This window comes from Euleptes europaea, chromosome 7 (assembly GCF_029931775.1).
Source record: "Euleptes europaea isolate rEulEur1 chromosome 7, rEulEur1.hap1, whole genome shotgun sequence".
Classification (NCBI taxonomy): domain Eukaryota; kingdom Metazoa; phylum Chordata; class Lepidosauria; order Squamata; family Sphaerodactylidae; genus Euleptes; species Euleptes europaea.
In genome coordinates this window covers 79,952,637-79,973,022 of record NC_079318.1, presented here as the reverse complement: position 1 = coordinate 79,973,022, position 20,386 = coordinate 79,952,637, and the positions used below count along the sequence as shown (strand labels likewise).

Here is a 20,386-nt window from a genome sequence, read left to right as displayed (position 1 = left end):
AAAACAGAAGGCCCAGAGACATATCCTAAATGCTTCAGTAAGACTACAAGTATATCCGGACTCAAGACAGTAACCAATTAACTTACCTCCGCCTGTAGTCTACCAAACAAATCTAGAAACTTTGAGGAAAGGAAGTAGTGGTTTTGGGATTCACAAGTAAGGGAGCTGGCAGGGAGGTGAATACTGAAGGCTTGCTGCTTGAAAGAAAGAAGGTTTCAGGATTGCCTGGCTATGGAATGGAGGCTGTGTTCCGATAACAATGGAAGAAAGTATTAAGCATTCCTGTAGGTTGTTTAGGAGAGTGCGCCTTCTGTACTATTCGCAGACACTTTAAAGTACGCTTGAAAATACTTTATAACAAATTGAATCAAAGTCTTCTCTGGGCGTAACTCTCCCAGTGGCGCAGAGTGGTAAGCTGCAGTACTGCAGTCCAAGCTCTGCTCACAACCTGAGTTTGATCCCAACGGAAGTTGGTTTCAGGTAGCCGGTTCAAGGTTGACTCAACCTTCCGCCCTTCCGAGGTCGGTGAAATGAGTACCCAGCTTGCTGGGGGTAAAGGGAAGATGACTGGGGAAGGCACTGGCAAACCACCCCGTAAACAAAGTCTGGGGATGTGACGTCACCCCATGGGCCAGGAATGACCCGGTGCTTGACAGGGGACCTTTACCTTTTTACTTAACTCTCCAAAGTGCAGGATCAGTCATTCTTGTTTAAGGGCATATTCCCAAAGATTGTTGGCATTTGCACTGGATGGCTGCATCTTGTATACCAGACAATTAAGATCACAGTAGGGAAGAGGGCAGGTAAAAGCAGTGGCTGCACAGCCTACGTTGCTGGCTTTCCAGTTTCCAAGCAGAGAAAAAAGCCCCTCCCTGCAGCCCAGAAGGTATTACATTATTTTCTGCTCCTTTGAAAGCCATTAAAATCAAGATCTACTAGGCAGCTCTTACATTTGCTTCTTGCTGGCCACCTGTCTATTCAAGGACACAGCCTCTCGCCAACGGGAGCACTCTTACTCCTGGTAAACAGATTAAGGCAGAACTGATTGCTTAGGTCAGCACCTATTACAGGGGCTGATTCACACATTTTTTATGAGCATACAACACTTTTAGTGTGTACCTTTAAAACTGCAACGTGCACATTCAATAAAGCCATGATCTTCGCTGTATATATATATATATGGGCAGGTGTGCGCTAGAGTCAAGACTGGATACTGGTTGATTGTACACATGGTGACAAATACATGTTTGTCGCCCTCATAAAGTGTAATAGGGAATATTGTTGTATCCGATCAGATTATTTACAGATACAACAATGGCAGAGATGTTATCTTTTCTTGGATCAACCTGCTGACACAAGCAAACTCTGCTCTGAGTAAATTATATTACCTTTTCCCTAGTGTTCAATGCTGAATGTTTCTGCTGAAATATTGATTTATTCTGGGTGAGCTCCCCCTCCCCACAAAATATCAAAGCATCTTTAGCTTTGTTTTGTTCAGGGTTAGTTTAGCCCTCAGCAATACCGCAGGCAACAGCAACTGTCGCTAGAGGGCAGAATAAGAGCACAGACTCAGCTATTTCTTCCTAGCTTCAGAGAAAAAGAAATCCCAGTCTTAGAGGCCATTGTAAAGCCCTTTGTGCACACACTGAAGAAGCCTGAATAATCTAGTTTAGTCCAAGGTCCTCAGAAGCAAAGCAGGGTTGGCCATGGTTAAGACTTGGATGGGCCACTACCATTGATGTCCAGGGCTACTATGCAGAGGCAGGCAATGGCAAACCATCTCTGAACATTTCTTGCATTGAAAACCCTACGGGGTCACCATAAATTAGTTGTGATTTGACAGCACTAAATTATCATTACTTGCACACAATGAATGGTGGCGCTATACAGATTGTTAACAATTAATCAGTGGTTCCCAAAGTGGGCAGTACCACCCCCTAGGGGGCGGTGGGATTACCTGGGGGGCACTAAGAGGCAAGGGGGGCAGCGGGGGGGGGGGCTAGAGGTGGGGCCCTTCAACTGTGTTGTTGGATAGGGTAGGGGGTGCTGGGGTTGAGTTTGTGGAACCAAGGGGGTGGTGGCCTGAAAAGTTTGGGAACCACTGCAATAAACAGAATATGAACAGATCTCAGGTTAGTGGTCTAACCCTATTTTGTGCTAATGGGATATATAAAGTAGGCATCTCCAACAGGTAGCTTGCCAGCTGCTGCCCAATAACTTGTTCATCCTGTACAATGCTCAGGAAAAGATCTGCTTTAGGCTTTCTTGCTTTTTTTTTTTTTTTTTTTAAAGAAAAGCTTTTAGTTCATAGGATTTTTCTCTGTGCTCCTTAGCTAATACCTTCATTTCTGGTGCTCTTCCTAGTTCATGTGAACTAAACTTGGTAACATGCTGGGAGCAGGGGAAGTAGCTCAGGATACCCTTCAGAAATAGCTCCCACTAAAGAAAAGGCTGGCAACACCTGGTACAAAGGGATAGGCAAAAAGGCCAAATTCCCAAACACATTTACCAAGGCCTTGTTCCCTCTTTCCGGTCACTCCAAACAATTAACCGCCCCCGGCACAGATTGTAGTTTTAACATGCAAGGAAATGTTTAGGTGGCATTATTGTATTTATTATTTTATTTTGTACTGTTTTTAACTGCAATCCACCTTGAGTGTCTACAAGAAAGAGGAGTATATATTTTAAAAACAACAAATGACCCAATGCCCTCCCCTTTGCCTCCAGTTAATTCCTAAATCAATCCAGCAGCCTGGCCTCTTCCAGCACCACCTCCTCAAACCCCAGCACCACTAGGGTTGCCAAGTCCCTCTTCGCCACTGATGGGAGTTTTTTTGGGTGGAGCCTGAGGAGGGCGGGGTTTGGAGAGGGAAGGGACTCCAATGCCATAGAGTCCAATTGCCAAAGCAGCCCTTTTCTCCAGGGGAACTGATCTCTGTCGGCTGGAGATCAGTTGTCATAGCAGGAGATCTCCAGCTAGTACCTGGAGGTTGGAGGGGAGAGAAAAAGGCACCACTGTACCAATATCAAAGGATAAGGAACTTAGTACAGGAGCGAAACATACAAGGTGCTACCAAGATTCCTATTAATTACAAGGTGTCTAAACATACATGGCACCATAAAGGCAAACATAGTGGCTATATACAACAATAAATATGTACAAATGCATGGTCAAATTTTGTGTGAAGGACTGATGAAGAATTGTTCTTTGGAACTCGAAACGATCGTCAAGTCTCTTCTCCTTTTAGGATTCCTCACGTTTGGAGGCTATATAGTAAAAGAAAGACATTCTTATGAAAGAAATACTTTTGACCACGCATTTGTACATATTTATTGTTGTATATAGCCACTACGTTTGTCTTTATGGTTTGTCTTTATGGTGCCATGTATGTTTAGACACCTTTTAATTAATAGGAATCTTGGTAGTACATAAAGTTTGTACTTTTGCACCTTGTTGTATGTTTCGCTCCTGTACTAAGTACCTGGAGGATGGCCACCCTAGGCACCGCCTTCCCTACTTGGTCCCAGTCCTTTCTCTTCTGCCAGGCATTTGGAGAATCGAAAAGGGCAAGGTGATTTTATACTGTTACTTTTGGAGTCCACCCTCCAAAGCAGCTGTTTTCTCCAAGAGAACTGATCGCTGTAGTCTGGAGATCAAGTGTAACTCCGGGAGATCTCCGAGCCCCACCTGGAGGCTGGCAACCCTAGTCAGAAGCATCCGCCCCACCCAAATTCCCACTCCCACCCTGAGCTCTTTCACACGAGCTCCCACTTCAGGATCCGCCCCTCCGCATTGAGCACCTCCCATACCTAAAACTACCACACACACACAGCCCCGCTTGACTCCACTTCGCCCGGACCTCATAAGGTAACCCCTAAACCTCACCCCGTCACACGATACGCCTCCCTCCGATTCATAGAAACACACACAAACTTCGCAACGACCCCTCCCCCCCCGCCCACAGTGCGCGCGCACCGTTTGAGCAGCCAACGCCCCTTCTCCTTTCATTTTTTGGGGCGTTTCTTCTTCCCGCCTAAAAACGGTGAGCGCCAACCGCTCCCTCCCCCCGAATTCGACCTCACGCGCCCCAAAGAGAAGCGCCTCTGTCGGGAAACGGCCCCTCCCCTCAGTGCTGCGCGTTTATAATCCGAGCTCAAAATTCATGCTTCAGCAGATCTCTCCACACGGAATCTCTTCCAGTGTCCCCTTCGTTCAGAGCTCCTATCCACAAGCCCCTCCTCAGATCCCAAAAACATACCTGTCTGTCTATTGCACACTTAAGTGCTCCAAAAAGAGCAAGAGTCCAGTAGCACCTTAAAGACTAACAAAAATATTTTCTGGCAGGGTATGAGCTTTCGTGAGCCACAGGCTCACGAAAGCTCACACCCTGCCAGAAAATATTTTTGTTAGTCTTTAAGGTGCTGCTGGACTCTTGCTCTTTTCTACTACTATATATATAAAACACCCTCTGGATCCCTTTCACGTTTTTAACCATACATCCGAATTCACACTTCAGAAGTCTTCATAGATCTCATAGATAGTCCTCATAGATCTACATGAACACATGAAGCTGCCTTATACTGAATCAGACCCTCGGTCCGTCAAAGTCAGTATTGTCTACTACTCAGACCGGCGGCAGCTCTCCAGGGTCTCAGGCAGAGGTCTTTCACATCACTTACTTGCCTAGTCCCTTTAACTGGAGATGCCAGGGATTGAACCTGGGACCTTCTGCATGCCAAGCAGATGCTCTACCACTGAGCCACGGCCCCTCCCCGATGACAGACTTTTTCTACTTCCTCTGTTTGAACCCTTCACGTTTACATTCTCAGGGCACGAGTTCCCCCAGGGGGTACAATTCCGCCTTGTAAGGCAAGGTGTTTGGGGTCAAACCGGCATAATAAGATAAAGTTCAAGGTTGCCAGTTCTGGGTTGGGAAATACCTGGAAATTTTGGGGGTGGAGCCTGAGGAGGGCAGGGTTTGGGGAGGAGAGGGGCTTCAGTGGGGTACAATGCTGTAGAGTCAACCCTCCAAAGCAGCCCTATTCTCCAGGTGAACTGGTCTCTGTCACCTGGAGATCAGTTGTAATCCCAGGAGGTCCCCAGGAGGTCCCACCCACCACTGGAGGTTGGCACTAGCATTTTGGGTTCCTTATTGATGCCACAGTATTCTGCATTACTATGTATGAGTGTGAAAGCTTGACAGTGAAGAAAGCTGACAGGAAGAAAGTTGATTCCTTTGAAATGGGGTATTGGAGGAGTGTTTTAAGAATACTGTGGACTGCCAAAAAGACAAATAAGAAGGTTCTAGATCAGTGATGGCGAACCTTTTAGAGACCGAGTGCCCAAACTGCAACCAAAAACCCACTTATTTATCGCCGAGTGCCAATGCGGCAATTTAACCTGAATACCACCCCCAGAGGGGGCCCAGAGGGAGAGGCTAGGGTTGCCAAGTTCCTCTTCGCCATGAGTGGGAGGTTTTTGGGGTGGCGCCTGAGGAGGGCGGGGTTTGGGGAAGGACTTCAGTGCCATAGAGTCCAATTGCCAAAGTGGCAATTTTTTCCAGGGGAACTGATCTCTATTGGTTGGAGATCACCTGTAATAGCAGATCTCCAGCTAGTACCTGGAGATTGGCAACTAGTTCCTTAGTGTTTTCTCTCTACATATCAAGACAAATGGAAAGGTGTTTGGAGGATAGCTTGTGGGCACTTCAAAGGTGGAATAGGACTGCACGCCCCTCCGCCCGCACAGACCCAGAGGGCGCCGGAGAAGCCGCTGGAGGGAAAGAAGGAAGGAAGGAAGGAAAGAAGGGAAGGGAGGGGGAAAGGGAAGGAAGGGAGGGAGAGAAAGAAAGAAAAAGAGAGAGAAAGGGAGAAAGAAATGGAGCAAGGGAGAGAAAGAAAAGGACAGAGGGAGACAGAAAAAGAAAGAGGCCATTTATGCATGGGAGGTTTTTCCTTGGATTTGCCACTCGGTGGGGCGCGGCAGCAGGCTTGTGAGAGGCGAGCAGGGTGGGGCAGAGGGCGCCTCCTTCGCACCCACTGACCAGCCATGCCCCTCCGCCCGCACAGGCCCAGAGGGCGCCGGAGAAGCCGCCGGCCATGCCAAGTGTGAGTGCTCAGCTTCTGTTTCCCGCTCTCCCACCCGCCTGGCTGGCCGCGCACGCTCCAGCGGCGGCAATGGCGGCAGCTTCTGTGGGAGAGTCCGGGGGGCACCGCCAATCATGTCGGAGGTTCCCCACCCCTGGGCTACAGCCTCCCCCATCCGGGGTGGGGCAGAGCCGGAAAGACCAGTGGCTTGGAGGAACCGTGCGTGCCGGCAGAAAGGGCTACGCGTGCCGGAAGTGGCACCCGTGCCATAGGTTCGCCAACACGGTTCTAGATCAAATCAAGCCTGAACTCTCCCTAGAAGCTAAAATGACTAAATTGAGGCTATTATACTTTGGTCACTTTATGAGAAGACAAGAGTCACTGTAAGTCTAGGAAAAGAGGAAGACCCAGCAGGAGATCATAGAATCATAGAGTTGGAAGGGACCACCAGGGTCATCAAGTCCAATCCCCTGCACAATTGATTTTTCCTACCTAGATAGATTGGCACAATCAGGAAAGCCGCAGCCCTCAGTCTGCAAGACCTGAGCAAGGCTGTTAATAATATATTTTATAGAACATTAATTCATAGGGTTGCCATAAGTCATAAGCAACATGATGGCACTTAACAGATGCACACATTCAAAAACATTATTTCACCATAATCTGAATATACAGTTTAAATCAGGCACGTAAATGTTACATAGCAAACTAGAAGTTGCAGGGGGATTTGTACCCTACAACAGTGCCAGGGAACCTGGGAGCACATACCTGGTGGACATGCAGGACCAGCTGCTTTAGTGTGGGTGGTAAAATGTCTTGGGTTGACTCTTGTACTTGGTACTTAACAAAGTACAACATGTCTCAAAAGGTGCAGAACACCAAAGGAAATAAATATAATGGAATAAACACAAACACATATCAAACTTCTTAATACCCATATCCCATGGCTTGTGGGTTTGGAAAGAATCTGTGTTTGTATACAGCAGATTACCAGATTTTCAGATTTCATGTTGCGCCTGGGGTTTTGCAATGCTTCATCATTCCTTTTTTAAGACACAAAGCACCACCACAAAACTATTCTTTCTACTTCTTGCTATGTCAGAGCAGCGGGAAGAAGAGGAAGGGCGGAAGCACAACCTAAGAAATCTGATTATCATTCCTTATTTTTAAACTATAACCTTTCTTTCCTATCATTACTGCCCGATAGGGAAAGGAATACTGCTTATTCTGAAACCTATAGAAAAAGATTCTGAGTCTCTGTTCTATTTGGCATTTTAATTTGGCAGCCACCAGTGTAAGGCCCACACATTTCCACGGGGGCTGAGATTGGCAGAGCTCTTTGACAATTTGCTTGTGCACATAATGTTTTTGCTGAATGTACCATGTATAACTACTTAAAGGTAGGCTATAATCATAATCCACCCCCCACCTCCCAGAGTCTCATTTGCCTATAGCAAATCTAAATGCTGCTTACAGGGAGATTAGCCTTGCAAAGCAAGGATGAAAAGAAATATAAAATTCTTCAGCATCAAATTTTAGACACATGGGAATTTTCCAGTCCTGCAGGCACAGGAAATAAGGATGTTACCTTTCAGTACAGCAGCAGGAAAAATATAACACGAGCTTAGGTTAGGGTTGCCAACTTCCAGGTGGTGGCTGGAGCTCTGCTATTACAACTGATCTCCAGCTGATAGAGATCGGTTCACCTGGAGAAAGTGGCTGCTTCGGCAATTGGTCTCTATGGCATTTAAGTCCTTCCCCTCTCAAAACCCTGCCCTCCTCAGGCTCCAACCCCAAAATCTCCAGGTATTTCCCAACCCAGAGCTGGCAACCCTAGCTTAGGCTCCTTCCAATTATATCAGGACCTGATTTACGCTTAAACTTTTGGCCATCTCTCTCTCTTTTCCCACCTTACTATGGGATCAGGCTTGAGAAGTGTATGTACACCTGGCTGAATGACAAAAGGCTCTGAAACTTTTTTTGCATTTCCTTCCAGGTGGGCCACGCTGCGCTGCCTGCGCCCCTGCAGCTGAATTTAGTAACACAGGCCAGCCAAACTGACTGCGGTATACAGATCAGATAGCACACACACATACACCCACGTCTCCGTAGAAGCTCCTGCCATCTACCCGTGGCCTGCACTGGACTATGGCTTCTCCAGGGCTCTGGGCTATTGACTATGAGGTTTATGGGGATGTCCAGGGTGAGTTCATTCAGTTGTCCCTCTTGTTGTACTATTGTTTTGCTGCTGTCTACGGGTTTTTTTAATTTACAGAGATGGCTTTTTAGTTTCCTTGGGGCTTATGCTACAAATAGTCCTTGAAATAAGATGCCAGCAGCTCTCTTTTCAGACTGCAGAATCTTGCTTTGGTTATACTGCAGCAACACTGGCTGGAGCTGCTGTGCAGCCAGAAAGACGGCCTGCAAGGACGGCAAAGGAAATTAATTGAAGCTAATACACATGGGTATGTGTGTGCATTTGTGTGTGCGTGCGGGGAGGCTAATTGGGAGAATTAAGGCAATTTTATGTTGCGTCCACATATCCTAGAGCAGATCGGGGAGCTTGTTTTTCTTTAGTGCTAAGATCTGGGCCATTTCAGAGCAGGAAGCTAAGCATCTTTGATTCAACCTCGGTTTTTGCTTTTTTTTTTTTTTAACCAAGCTGTTACAAATTCATTTTGTGACATGATCTGTGACATTCAGAAAGGAGAACAGTTTAAGCTACCTTATGAAGAAAATTGTCCTTAAAGGGCAGTTTCTACAGCAAATAAAGAAAGCTGAGGCTCAAATGTGAGACTTCTGTATCACTTTGTGGCTTGCCTGCCTTCTAGAACTAACATTCACGTTCTCATGTGTGATGGATTTTTAAAAATGGTAGTTATCTGGAGGCCTTCCGAAACCATTGGTTGAATTGTTGTAATGTCATGGAATGTTCATCAATATTCCTACTGCTTAAATCAGTGGTTCCCAACCTTTTTTTGACCAGGGACCACTAGGACTTTTTTGTTCAGTGCAGGGACCCCAAGGTTCAAAATAAAAATTCTGAGAATTTGAAAATAAACTTTAATCATAACTGTTAGTTAAACATTAAACTTAGAATAATATTTGAATATATATATTTTATAATAGAGAACTTTTAATTGAAAATATTAATTTATTATGTGTTTATAACTTTGTTTCGCGGACCTTAATTTAGTTCTCGCGGACCCCTGGGGGTCCACGGACCCCTGGTTGGGAACCAGTGGCTTAAATGGAAGGTTTTCACAACAGAGTGTTAACCAAGCATGCAGCTGCCATGAAGGAAGTAAAATATTAGTGCGGATGAAAGAACTTCACATGGGATGGAGACCCACGACAGGAGGTGCTTATGCTGCTGGCTCAAACAGAGTAGGCCAGTGGGTAGACAAAGGAGCTTTAGAGGCTGGTGGGTTGTAAGTCATGAAGCCAAGGTGGAAGTAAGGCCACAGATCAGGAGCAAAGTTTCATGCTGATACATAGAAACACAGAGCTGGAAGGTACCCCAAGGGTCATCTAGTCCAACCCGCTGCACAATGTAGGAAATTCACAGCTACCTCTCCCCTCCCACTCCCCCAATGATCTCTGCTGTATGCCCATATTTAAGTACCCTGTTAAAAGCCCAAGAGTGGATGGAAAAACCTTGACTGGTCAACTTGAGCGGAAGGTACAATAGGCAGCAACAAGAGGATGCATACAGGGATAGGCTGGGTTGATGCATCAAGGTTACCATATTGTACTGATCAGGTGGCACCAAAGGCTGCAACATCTGAACTCCTACAGATTACATCGCAAATTAATATCCTGAGCAGGCCTCATAGCTGCTAGACTGCTCCAACCACATTTGAAATTGGAGTGCCCCCTGGCTACCTGAACGTATAAGGAATTAAAAACCTTCAAGCTGTATAGCAGTAGTCCCCAACATGGTGCCTGCTGATACATTTCCTGGCATCCACTTACTTCTTGATTCCAGGAGATAAAACCCAGAGCATCTTGAATAGAATAGAAAAAATAGGGATCTTTGGATTACTTCTTACCCACAGACTGATTAGCAGAAAGCTGACATCCGCCCAGGTAGGTGCATCACAGCTGTGCACCCTCAGCTTGGCCACAGACTTCCTTAAGTCTCTGGGGCTGGAAACCCAGTGGCAACTTGGAGAGCAAAGCCGGCCCCTTTTTTGGAAACTTATGCCAAACAGCATCTCTACCCCAAAGCAAAGAGCCAGTCCTAGCTTTCTTCTGCTTTATCAGTGCAGGAGGTGCTTCAGAAGCTAGGATCACCAGCCTCCAGGTGGTGGCTGGAGATCTCCCGCTATTACAATTGATCTCCAGGCGACAGAGACCAGTTCACCTGAAAAAAGTGGCCACTTTGGATGCTGGACTCTATGGCATTATACCCCACTAAAGTCCCTCCCCCTCTGAAAGCTTCACCCCCTCAGGCTCCACCCCCATAATCTCCAGGTATTTCCCAATTGGTAACCCTATCAGAAACACCCTGGAGGTATCATATTTGCATCCACAGGGTATCTGCATTCAGCAGCAGCCTCTGCTTTAGGAGTATGCTTGGCTTAAAACCTCCCAAACCTTTTAAATAACCTTCCCACGTTTTCTTTTTTTTAATTATTTTTATTTCATAAACCTTCCCATGTTTTCTGATTGCCCCTGCACCACGGCTAGGGTTGCCAGCTCTGGGTTGGGAAATACATGGAGATTTTGGGGGTGGAGTCTGAGGAGGGCAGGGTTTGGAGAGAGGAGGGACTTCAGTGCCATAGAGTTTAATTGCCAAAGCAACCATTTTCTCCAGGTGAACTGATCTCTGTCATTTGGAGATCAGTTGTAATAGCAGGATATCTCCTGATACTACCTGGAGGTTGGTAAATAAAAGTTAGCCTGCTGTATGATATTGTAGAACAAGACCAGCAGTTATAGCCCAAGCAAATTACAACAATTGTTCTATGCAAAATAAATGCTTATAATTCAAATCAAGTTGAAGGTTGTCATGATATTCAAAGTCATATCATATAATAATGAAATAACATTTTCCAACAAAGGCTACAAATTCAGTTACAACTGTAACATAGACGCTTGAGTAAAGTTCCTGTTTTTTTGGTTCCAATGATGCCCCTTGTAGATTGGGGGTGTAGCTTTACAACCTCCCATATAGTCAACTGCTTAGGCTTAAAAGAAACGCGACAGAGGAGTCCGACTTTAAAAAGGCAGCACAACAAATGAAAAAAGACCTGACTCAGAGAAGCTACCCTAATAAAATAATTCAATCTGCCTTACAACTGTAAGTACAACTGCCTTAATACTGTAAATACATGTTCCCTTTACAAGAAATCACCAACCCGGTGACTGGGCATAAATTTAAGATCAACAGCTTCAATAATTGTGAATCAAAAAATCTTATATATGCAATTAAATGTAACTGCAACTTTGGTACATTGGCAAAACGAATAGACAAATAAAATATCGGATTGGTGAACACCGTTCGCGGATTAGGAATCGAGTAATGGAGGCACCCCTCACACAACATTTCCTTGAGAAAAATCATACAGATGAGGACCTATCTTTCTTTGTAATCTGGCGTTATACTAAACAGAATGATGATAGGACAGATGTAGATCTGCTACTAAGACGCCAAGAGACTAAATACATCCATCCCTTTAACACGTTATATCCACATGGGCATAACACAGCACTTGACATGACTTGCTACCTTTAATAAGGACAACTTCAGCAGTTATGTATGACTTGGCACTATTAATTGACACACCATAGCTTTAAGGGAAATTTCCACAGTTGCATGCAATCAGCAAGTAAACTTTATCCACGGGAAGTGCTAATGGTTCAGGGAGCTAATGGTTCGGCCAACGCGAGAGCAGGTTATTAACAGCGTGTAAGTAGATGTCTTTGACACTTTATAATTCATACACTATTATGGATTTGTGTTATTTTATAACAGTAATTTGTGTATCCTTCCTTAAAAAAGACTAGGAGAAGGATTAATTAATAGAATGCTTATCCTTTAATGTATGCCAATTTGCCTGTAAGACTGGGAATGACTATGTTATAACACATAGCAATATTGTAAGATTTTAATATTGCAATATATATTGTAGTGGTTCATGCTGAGGAAGACCCAAAGGGTCGAAACAGGGTGATAACAGGACCCCTGTAAAGTTACACCCCCAATCTACAAGGGGCATCATCGAAACCACAAAGCTACAGACGCCGAAGAGCATCGCGGTCACGTGATACATTCCAAAAAAACAGGAACTTTACTCAAGCATCTATGTTACAGTTGTAACTGAATTTGTAGCCTTTGTTGGAAAATGTTATTTCATTATTATATGAGATGACTTTGAATATCACGACAACCTTCAACTTGATTTGAATTTAAGCAATTTATTTTGCATAGAACAATTGTTGTAATTTAAAAAGGTAAGCACCGGGTCATTCCTGACCCATGGGGTGACGTCACATCCCGACGTTTCCTAGGCAGACTTTGTTTACAGGGTGGTTTGCCAGTGCCTTCCCCAGTCATCTTCCCTTTACCCCCAGCAAGCTGGGTACTCATTTGACCGACCTCGGAAGGATGGAAGGCTGAGTCAACTTTGAGCCAGCTACCTGAAACCAACTTCCGTCGGGATCAAACTCAGGTCGTAAGCAGAGCTTTTTGCTTGGCTATAACTACCTGGAGGTTGGCAACCCTACCTGGAGATCACTTGTAATACCAGGAGATCTCCAGTCACCAGCTGGAGGTTGGCAACCCTAACCATGGCAGCCATTTTGTGGTGGTATCCACTACCACAGAATTCCAAAATGCCCTAAAGCTTCGTATGGTTGGGGACCATTGTTACGTAGGACTGATTTTGACCACCAGTCAAATAGAACTTAGTGAACTGACTGCTCAAGTACCAGTCAAATTACAGTAATGAGTTTAAACATTGATTTATTATATTGGTAACAAAAATCCCAAAGTGTGATGTTAATTACAGAAACAACTATAGGACTGCAGAGTCCAATTATCCCCAGAAGCATCACCTGGCACCACGCTAGACCACATGGAAACTCCTTGTCTCTGGAACAAATGGTCAGGATAGTAATATTCTGGCTAGCTATTAACATGAACTATAAAATGGTGATGTCAGTTTGTGTGTGTCCTGGCAGTTCCTGTTTTGAAATCCCCGCAATCGCAACACAGTGCCAGGATTTGAAGCCTAGTGGCTTGATTGGGAGGAAGGAGGAGGCCTATGTAGAAAATAACAGGCTGTGGCTGGGGAGCTTGACTCTTGGAAGATTGGGAAGCAAGGGTCCTTTAGTTCTGGCCATTGCTATTAGATGATCCCATGATGTAGTAAAAAAAGGTTTGAATAGTTAGAATGCTGTTGAACCTTACATGACATCATATAACAACTCAGCCAATGGCTAGGAAGGCCTGCAAGCAGCACCAGCTATTAGCTCATTTTATAGAAGAATGTAAATGTTAGCCCTAGTATTTCAGAGGCAGACAGAATTCCTAGGATTCCATTTACATTCTTGACTTTATGGAATATTTGACCACAGTCATATGACAGGCAGGCAGTTGCTAATATTTAACCAGCCAATTGACCAATATCCCAACTCTATAGTACTGTTGGATCATCTTAATTTGTGCCAGTTGCCATCACAGTGGGGACCATACGTGACCTAGCGTATGAGGGATTTAATATTTCTTGCTCATAGGATCTGAATGATCAGTTCTACACAGAGCTGATCCTCCCCTTCGGAGAGGTGTTTAGGGAGTTCCCCCTCAGGCAAGTCTGAGTTCTGTGGCTCAGAAGGATCCACATACAGGTTTATGATACCACCAAATCTTTGGCCATAAGATTTAGGTCACTAATGTTTGCTACTAACGTATAGATGTGGTCACTGACAGACTTGTCTCTCTTTCTTCTCCTAGGTGTCTTCTTTAGAAAGGTAAGACGTTATCCACACTAGAATGTGGAGAGGCATTCTACAGCATAGTAGCAGTGCTTTCTAAATCAGGGTTCAGAGGCTGGCAGATTTTTAATTGAACACTCCATTACTGTAATAGTAATGTATTATCAGCGGGAAAAGCATTCATTTGCACATTTACACTTTTCAGGCCAGCCACTTGAGCCTTGGATGTAGGCCCAAACCTAACAAGTGGGTTTGGCCACTGAGGATGTAGGCCCAAACCTAAGAAGTGGGTTTGGCCACTGAGATTATGGATATCCAAGTAAAGATACCCATAGCAGCAGACAAGAGGACTGTATGCAGAAGCAGACTGAAGCAGGAACTTCTGGAAATAACAGGGAAGTCCCACCTTATCAGTAGTCAACCACATGTAGAATAATATCCAATTCTCTGACTGGACAAGTTTGCCTTGGCTGCCAGTTAATTAAAAAGCTGGGAGCTGATCAGGGCATTAGAAATCCTTGTAGAAAGACAAAAGAGAGTGTTGTGAGACCATAAAGACTAATTAATTTATTGTAGCATAAGCTTTGGTGATCCGGAACCCATTTTGTCAGATTCTTGAAGACTTCTTATTGGAGAAGTAGAAGAGATTTAATTGCTGCTTATGGCTCCTTGGTTTTGTCATGAGCCTTGAAAGACTATAGTTTAATTTCTACTAGGCTGGTTGTGGGGCTATTATCTCCATGTGTACCGTGCTGCTGAAGTTCAGCCTTTGGGAGATGATGGCAAAGCTCCAGCCAAAAATCCAGACAAGATGGGCTTCTTTCTCTTCCATCACCCCCCCCCAAAAGAAACAAAAACATATGCATGTCTGAAGGAGAATCACAAATCATATACCACATGCCGAGCTCCCATGTCACCTAGCATAACCTCAGAACACGATTTCTCAGTGGAGGCAGTTCTTATGTTCAGTGATGAGTCATCAAGTGAGGAGATGTGGATTTGTGAATCATCCTTCAAATCCCATTCAGGTTTCTTTGACCTGTGTCTTTATGGCTTTTATCCACTAGTACACCGAAGAACAGGGAAGGAAGTTGGGGGTGGTCGGCTGGGTGAAGAACACGGCTCATGGGACTGTGACTGGACAAGTGCAGGGTCCTAAGGAGAAAGTGGAGATCATGTAAGTCTGTGTTTCGGGCTCCTTCACCTGGCAGGGATGGGGATGCATCTTGGGAGTAGGGTTGCCAACCTCCAGGAACTGGCTGAAGATCTCCTGCTATTACAACTGATCTCCAGCCGACAGAGATCAGTTCACCTGGAGAAAATGGCCACTTTGGCAATTGGACTCTAAGGCATTGAAGTCCCTCCCCTCCCCAAAGTTTTCCCTCCTCAGGCTCTGCCCCAAAAATCTCCAGGTATTTCCCAATCCGGAGCTGGTAAGAGAAAGAGTTGGGAGATGGCAGATATGGGATAAGGTTAGGGTTGCCAACCTCCAGGTACTAGCTGGAGATCTCCTGCTATTACAACTGATCTCCAGCTGACAGAGATCAGTTTCCCTGGAGAAAATGGCTGCTTTGGCAATTGGACTCTATGGCATTGAAGTCCCTCACCTCCCCAAACCTCTCCTTTGGCTCCACCCCAAAAACCTCCCACCTGTGGTGAAGAGGGACCTGGCAGCCCTAGATAAGATGGAAGTTCTTGCATTAGTTACCTCTAGAAGAGATTGGGGAAGGAGGCATGATTCCATGCATTTAAGTTCAGATTCACACAACTTTTCCATATATGAGTAGTAAGAGGTTTCAAAAGTTAGTGGCAGGTCTTGGAATTCAAGTCTCCCATAAAATTCAATAGAAGACCAACAAAACTTCAGCTGGAATTGTTCTTCTCTGACAAATGAGCAGTGTGCCTCTGATAAGTGAGCAGAGTACCCTTTTGGTTTCAAAGCACGCTTGAGCAAGGCCTAAGCATCAGGGCAGAATGGGGACACTTTTCTGGGGCCTATGGGGCCTGACTCAGACGATAAAAATATGTACACAACATGATCTTTTGATGACATTTTGGAATTAAATATAAACATTTATTTCATTACTTGTGAGGTGAAACTTATTTGAAGGGACCATGTGCATGCAGGTGTCCATGTCACAAGTTTGTGCAGGCCCAGACAAATTATACTTGGGCTCTGCTTTTGAGTTCCATCTTGTACTGCTGCTGTTATCATTTAACAGCTGTTGAGCAGCAGTACTGTACATGATGCTGTACAGAATGTAGAAGTTGCATGTTTTCCTTCCCAGACCAGATCCTCTCTTTACATATCTTTTTATTAAAAATTAAGCACCCTACCTGGGAATGGGCTATTTTAGGTTTGTTCGGGCAGCAAAAAGATTTTACCAGCAGGGCAAAATTCACAGCAAATGCCCTTTCTTGGATATATTCAAGATTACATTGCAAAAAAAGTTATGTGATTTAGAAAGGAACATTTGTTGAAGCTACTTTTATACCCCTATTAATAATGGTAGATAACAGTGACCTGGCAGACATTGTATACTTAGAGGTTGTTGACAAGGTACCTCACCAAAGACTCCTGAGTGAACTTAGTGGTCAGGAGATAAGAGGATGGTTTCTCTTATGGATCAAAATTGGTTAAATGACGGGAAGCAAAGAGTAGGAATAAATGGACAGTTCTCACAATGGAGGGATGTAAGCAGTGAGGTCCCACAAGGATTGGTATTGGGGCCAGTGCTATTTAATTTGTTCATAAATGATCTGGAACTGGAGGTGAGTAGTGTAGTGGCTAAGTTTGCAGATGACACAAAATCAGGATGGTGAAATCCAAGGCCAACTGTGAAGAGCTCCAGCAACATCTCCACAAATTGGGTAAGTGGGCAACAGTGTGGCAAATGAAGTTCAGTGCTGGTAAGTGTAATGTGATGCACATTGGAACAAAAAAATCTCAACTTAAAGTATAGGCTAATGAGGACTGAACTTACTGAGACTGTGAGGGGTCGTAGTAGGTAGCTCAATGAAAGTGCCAACCCAATGTGCTGCAGTGGTGAAAAACGCAAACTCTGTGTTGGGAAAGAGATTGAAAATAAAAAGGCCAATATTATAATGGCCAATTACAATATTATAATATTATATTATATTATTATAAGAACATAAGAAAGGCCATGCTGGATCAGACCAAGGCCCATCAAGTCCAGAACTCGGTTCACACGGTGACCAACCAGGTGCCTCTAGGAAGCCCACAAGCAAGACAACTGCAGCAGAATTGTCCTGCCATCCTGCCTGTGTTCCACAGCACCTAATATAATAGGCATGCTTCTCTGATACTGGAGAGAATAGGTATGCATCGTGACTAGTATCCATTTTGACTAATAGCCATGGCTAGCCCTATTCTTGATGAACATGTCCACTCCAAATGAAGCTGCTCCATAGATCTATGGTGCAGCCTCATTTGGAATATTGTGTGCAGTTCTGGTCACCGTATCTCAAAAAGGGCGTTGCAGAACTGGGAAAAGTACAGAAGAGGGCAACCAAGATGATTAGGGGGTTGGAGCACTTTCCCTATGAGGAAAGGCTGAAGAGTCTGGGGGTTTTCAGTTTAGAAAATAGATGACTAAGAGTGGGATATGATAGAGGTTTATAAAATTATGCACGTGGTGGAGAGAGTAGACCAAGAAAACAAATTCTCTCTCTCAAAACCCTAAAACTCAAGGGTATCCAATGAAGCTGATGGACAGTAGATTTAGGATGTACAAAAGGAAATACTTTACACAGAATGATTAAAATGTGGAATTCGCTGCCAGAGGATGTACTGATGGCCACAGGCATAGACAGCTTTAGAAGGGGATTATACAAATTCATGCAGGATAGGTCTCAGTGGCTACTAACCATGATAACTAAAGGGAACCTCTTTGTTCAGTGATAGTCAACCTCTGAATCTCAAACATCAAGGGAAGGCCTCAGCCTCTATACCCTGTTGTTGGCCCTCCAGAGGAACTGGTTGGCTACTGTGTGAGACAGGAGGCTGGACTAGATGGAGCACTGGACTGATCTAGCCGGGCTCTTCTTATGTTCTTAATAACCAGAGATACAAGTGCTCTTGAGGAGTAATAATCTGTTGTCTGAAAAACACACTTCTGTGTGACTCCTCCTTTCCTTCCTTAATGGTGTCCCCATTTCCATCAGGAGGAATACTGGTAAAATGAAGGGACGGTCCACTGAAATTATTCATTTTACCGTTAACTGAAGGAAACCCCATAATGACAATTTACATAGCCCCCTTCTTGCCCCATTTGAAATTTCTAAGTAGAACACTTCCCCAGACTCTGCTCCCATAGTGAATTGACACCCTGTAAATCTGGAACTTGAATCATCTTACAATTAATTAGTTGGTCCAGGAGGAGATGAGGAAAATTGCTTTCAGCAGCAGTAAAGGGCAGGGGTGGGGGGAGGAGAAGAGAAGGGAAGGTGTGGTCCCAGGCCAACCCTGGGGGTGGAGAGACAGCTTCTGTAATAACGGGCTCTGTCACCTTCAGAAGGATGACAACCAGAGGCAGTTTCCATAGCAACAAGTCTTCCCCCCATCACCTTGAAGAGAAGAGGGGGAGAGAAAACATGTGAGGAAGGGAGAGAGAGAACATGCAAGGAAACTGGGACAGTTTCCATAGCAACCTGCTTCTCTGTCTCTGCTACCTTCATGTCTTTGAAGGGGGAGGGGGAAATTGGGGCCGCTTCCATAGCAACCAGTCTATTTCATCCTTTGGCTTCATGTGCAAGAGATCACTAGAAATTAGATAATCCATAGCAACTAGTATTCCCCCAGTTTGCTCCCTTCGCCCCTTCCCTTCCTCTTCAGGTCTTGGCAGGGAATAAAAAGCAAAGGTGTTCAACTGTCAATCTCGTCTCCTAGCTTCAATTTGGGGTGAGGTTTTTTTTTTTTATTAAAGAATCATAAACAGGCTCTGGGTCAGTAATTCATCCCCACCTCACATCAAGTTTCTGAAATAATTACCAGCTGGGCAAATTTTCTTGAGTTTGGGAAGTGTGAGGAAAATTTTTTATGTTACAGAGGAAGTTTCATTCATTTTTAAAAATAAAGATATAGTTTTTCTTTCTGGTTCCTCTGATATGGACTGCTGGAAGGGCTTTTTCCCTACCAAAGCCTTAATAATAATAATAATAAAAACCTTCCTCTGGAGCACCAGAATGCCACCTTTGTTTTCCAGTTGGAAACGTAATCTTTAGACCAAACGCTTCTTTTGGCCACTAATCACTAAAACAATTGATTCTACTAATAATTTTCTGACTCTGATCCCCATATTCAAGCTTTCCTTTCCTTTTTACTTCAGTGTATGGCATGGCTCGCTTGTTTGAGGTAGCTAGAGCCATTTGCATGGTAGCATTTTTCTGCAATGCACCTGCTCTTTTTCTGTACAATGTGGTCTGGAATGCATTATGTCAGAGGTTCTGTTCTTTAGATGGTTCTGCCTCTCTGCTACATATATGCATATGTTCGACTTGCTGTCCTTCTGGTTCTATGAACACACATTTTCCTGGTACGAGGATGCAGATAGTAGAGGTGGGCCTGAAAAGGAAAGGAGTACAGCATGGGTGTCCTGTTGACATGTACCTCTTCCTCTCCCAGGAAGAACTGGCTGCGCAGCGTAGGAAGCCCCATGTCACGTATTGACCAAGCTGTGTTCTCCAACGAGAGGGAGATCTCCAGTCTGGAGTTCCAGTCCTTCACCACTAAGTACTAGAACCAGCTGGCCGGTCAGGCTGGGATGTCCATCCCTAGCTACATCGAGGCAGAAGAAGGCAGCGCTATACCATTTTCCATTACTAGGACAGGCTCTGCTGCTGCTTTGGATGTTATGAAACTGATCTCTAGGACCCCTTCGGATCCCTCAAGTTTCTAGCTACATGGGAAGTACCCGTCACCCATTTTGTGCCCGACAAGGAGTCGTATATGATGCCTGATGCTGTCTTCACCTACAGATTGTTGCTGTGTGGCTGAGGGAAAGAGTGATCTGCAATTGGGGGAGGGGGGTGTCCAATGTTTTCCAGGAGAACTTTGCAGCCTCATCCCCTTCAACATGTGTTCATGAGCTCTGGCCAATTGTTAGCAACCTCCTTTGAACAGACATGATAATGAAAGGCTTGTAAATAACAGTTCTTCGCCCTCTTATTGGAGACAGGCTGCCACTTCTCTCTTGTCTCAACTTCCACTGGGCAAAGATGTTAGATTATTGTTGAAAAATACGAACCTCCTCCTTTGGGGGTTTCGGTAGAGTGAGGTGAGGATGTGAGGGAGATAATTTTTGGTTGTGGGAAACCTCCCCCCCCCCAACAGCCCTAG

General features: G+C 44.7%; 1 protein-coding gene across 2 annotated transcripts; it reads left to right on the top strand.

Annotated features, from left to right (window-relative positions):
* The first annotated feature begins 8,158 nt into the window (after positions 1–8,158).
* On the top strand, positions 8,159–19,830 carry LOC130480050 (acylphosphatase-2-like). 2 transcript variants are annotated; one of them, XM_056852461.1, is made up of 4 exons: positions 8,159–8,290; positions 14,048–14,064; positions 15,096–15,205; positions 19,673–19,830. In XM_056852461.1, the coding sequence occupies exons 1-4, from the start codon at positions 8,236–8,238 to the stop codon at positions 19,785–19,787; spliced, it is 297 nt and encodes a 98-aa protein (XP_056708439.1). In that variant the 5' UTR covers positions 8,159–8,235; the 3' UTR covers positions 19,788–19,830. The 2 variants fall into 2 exon arrangements, with proteins under 2 accessions (XP_056708439.1, XP_056708440.1); XM_056852462.1 differs by lacking the exon at positions 14,048–14,064 and having other exon boundaries at positions 8,181–8,290.
* The last annotated feature ends 556 nt before the right edge of the window (positions 19,831–20,386 follow it).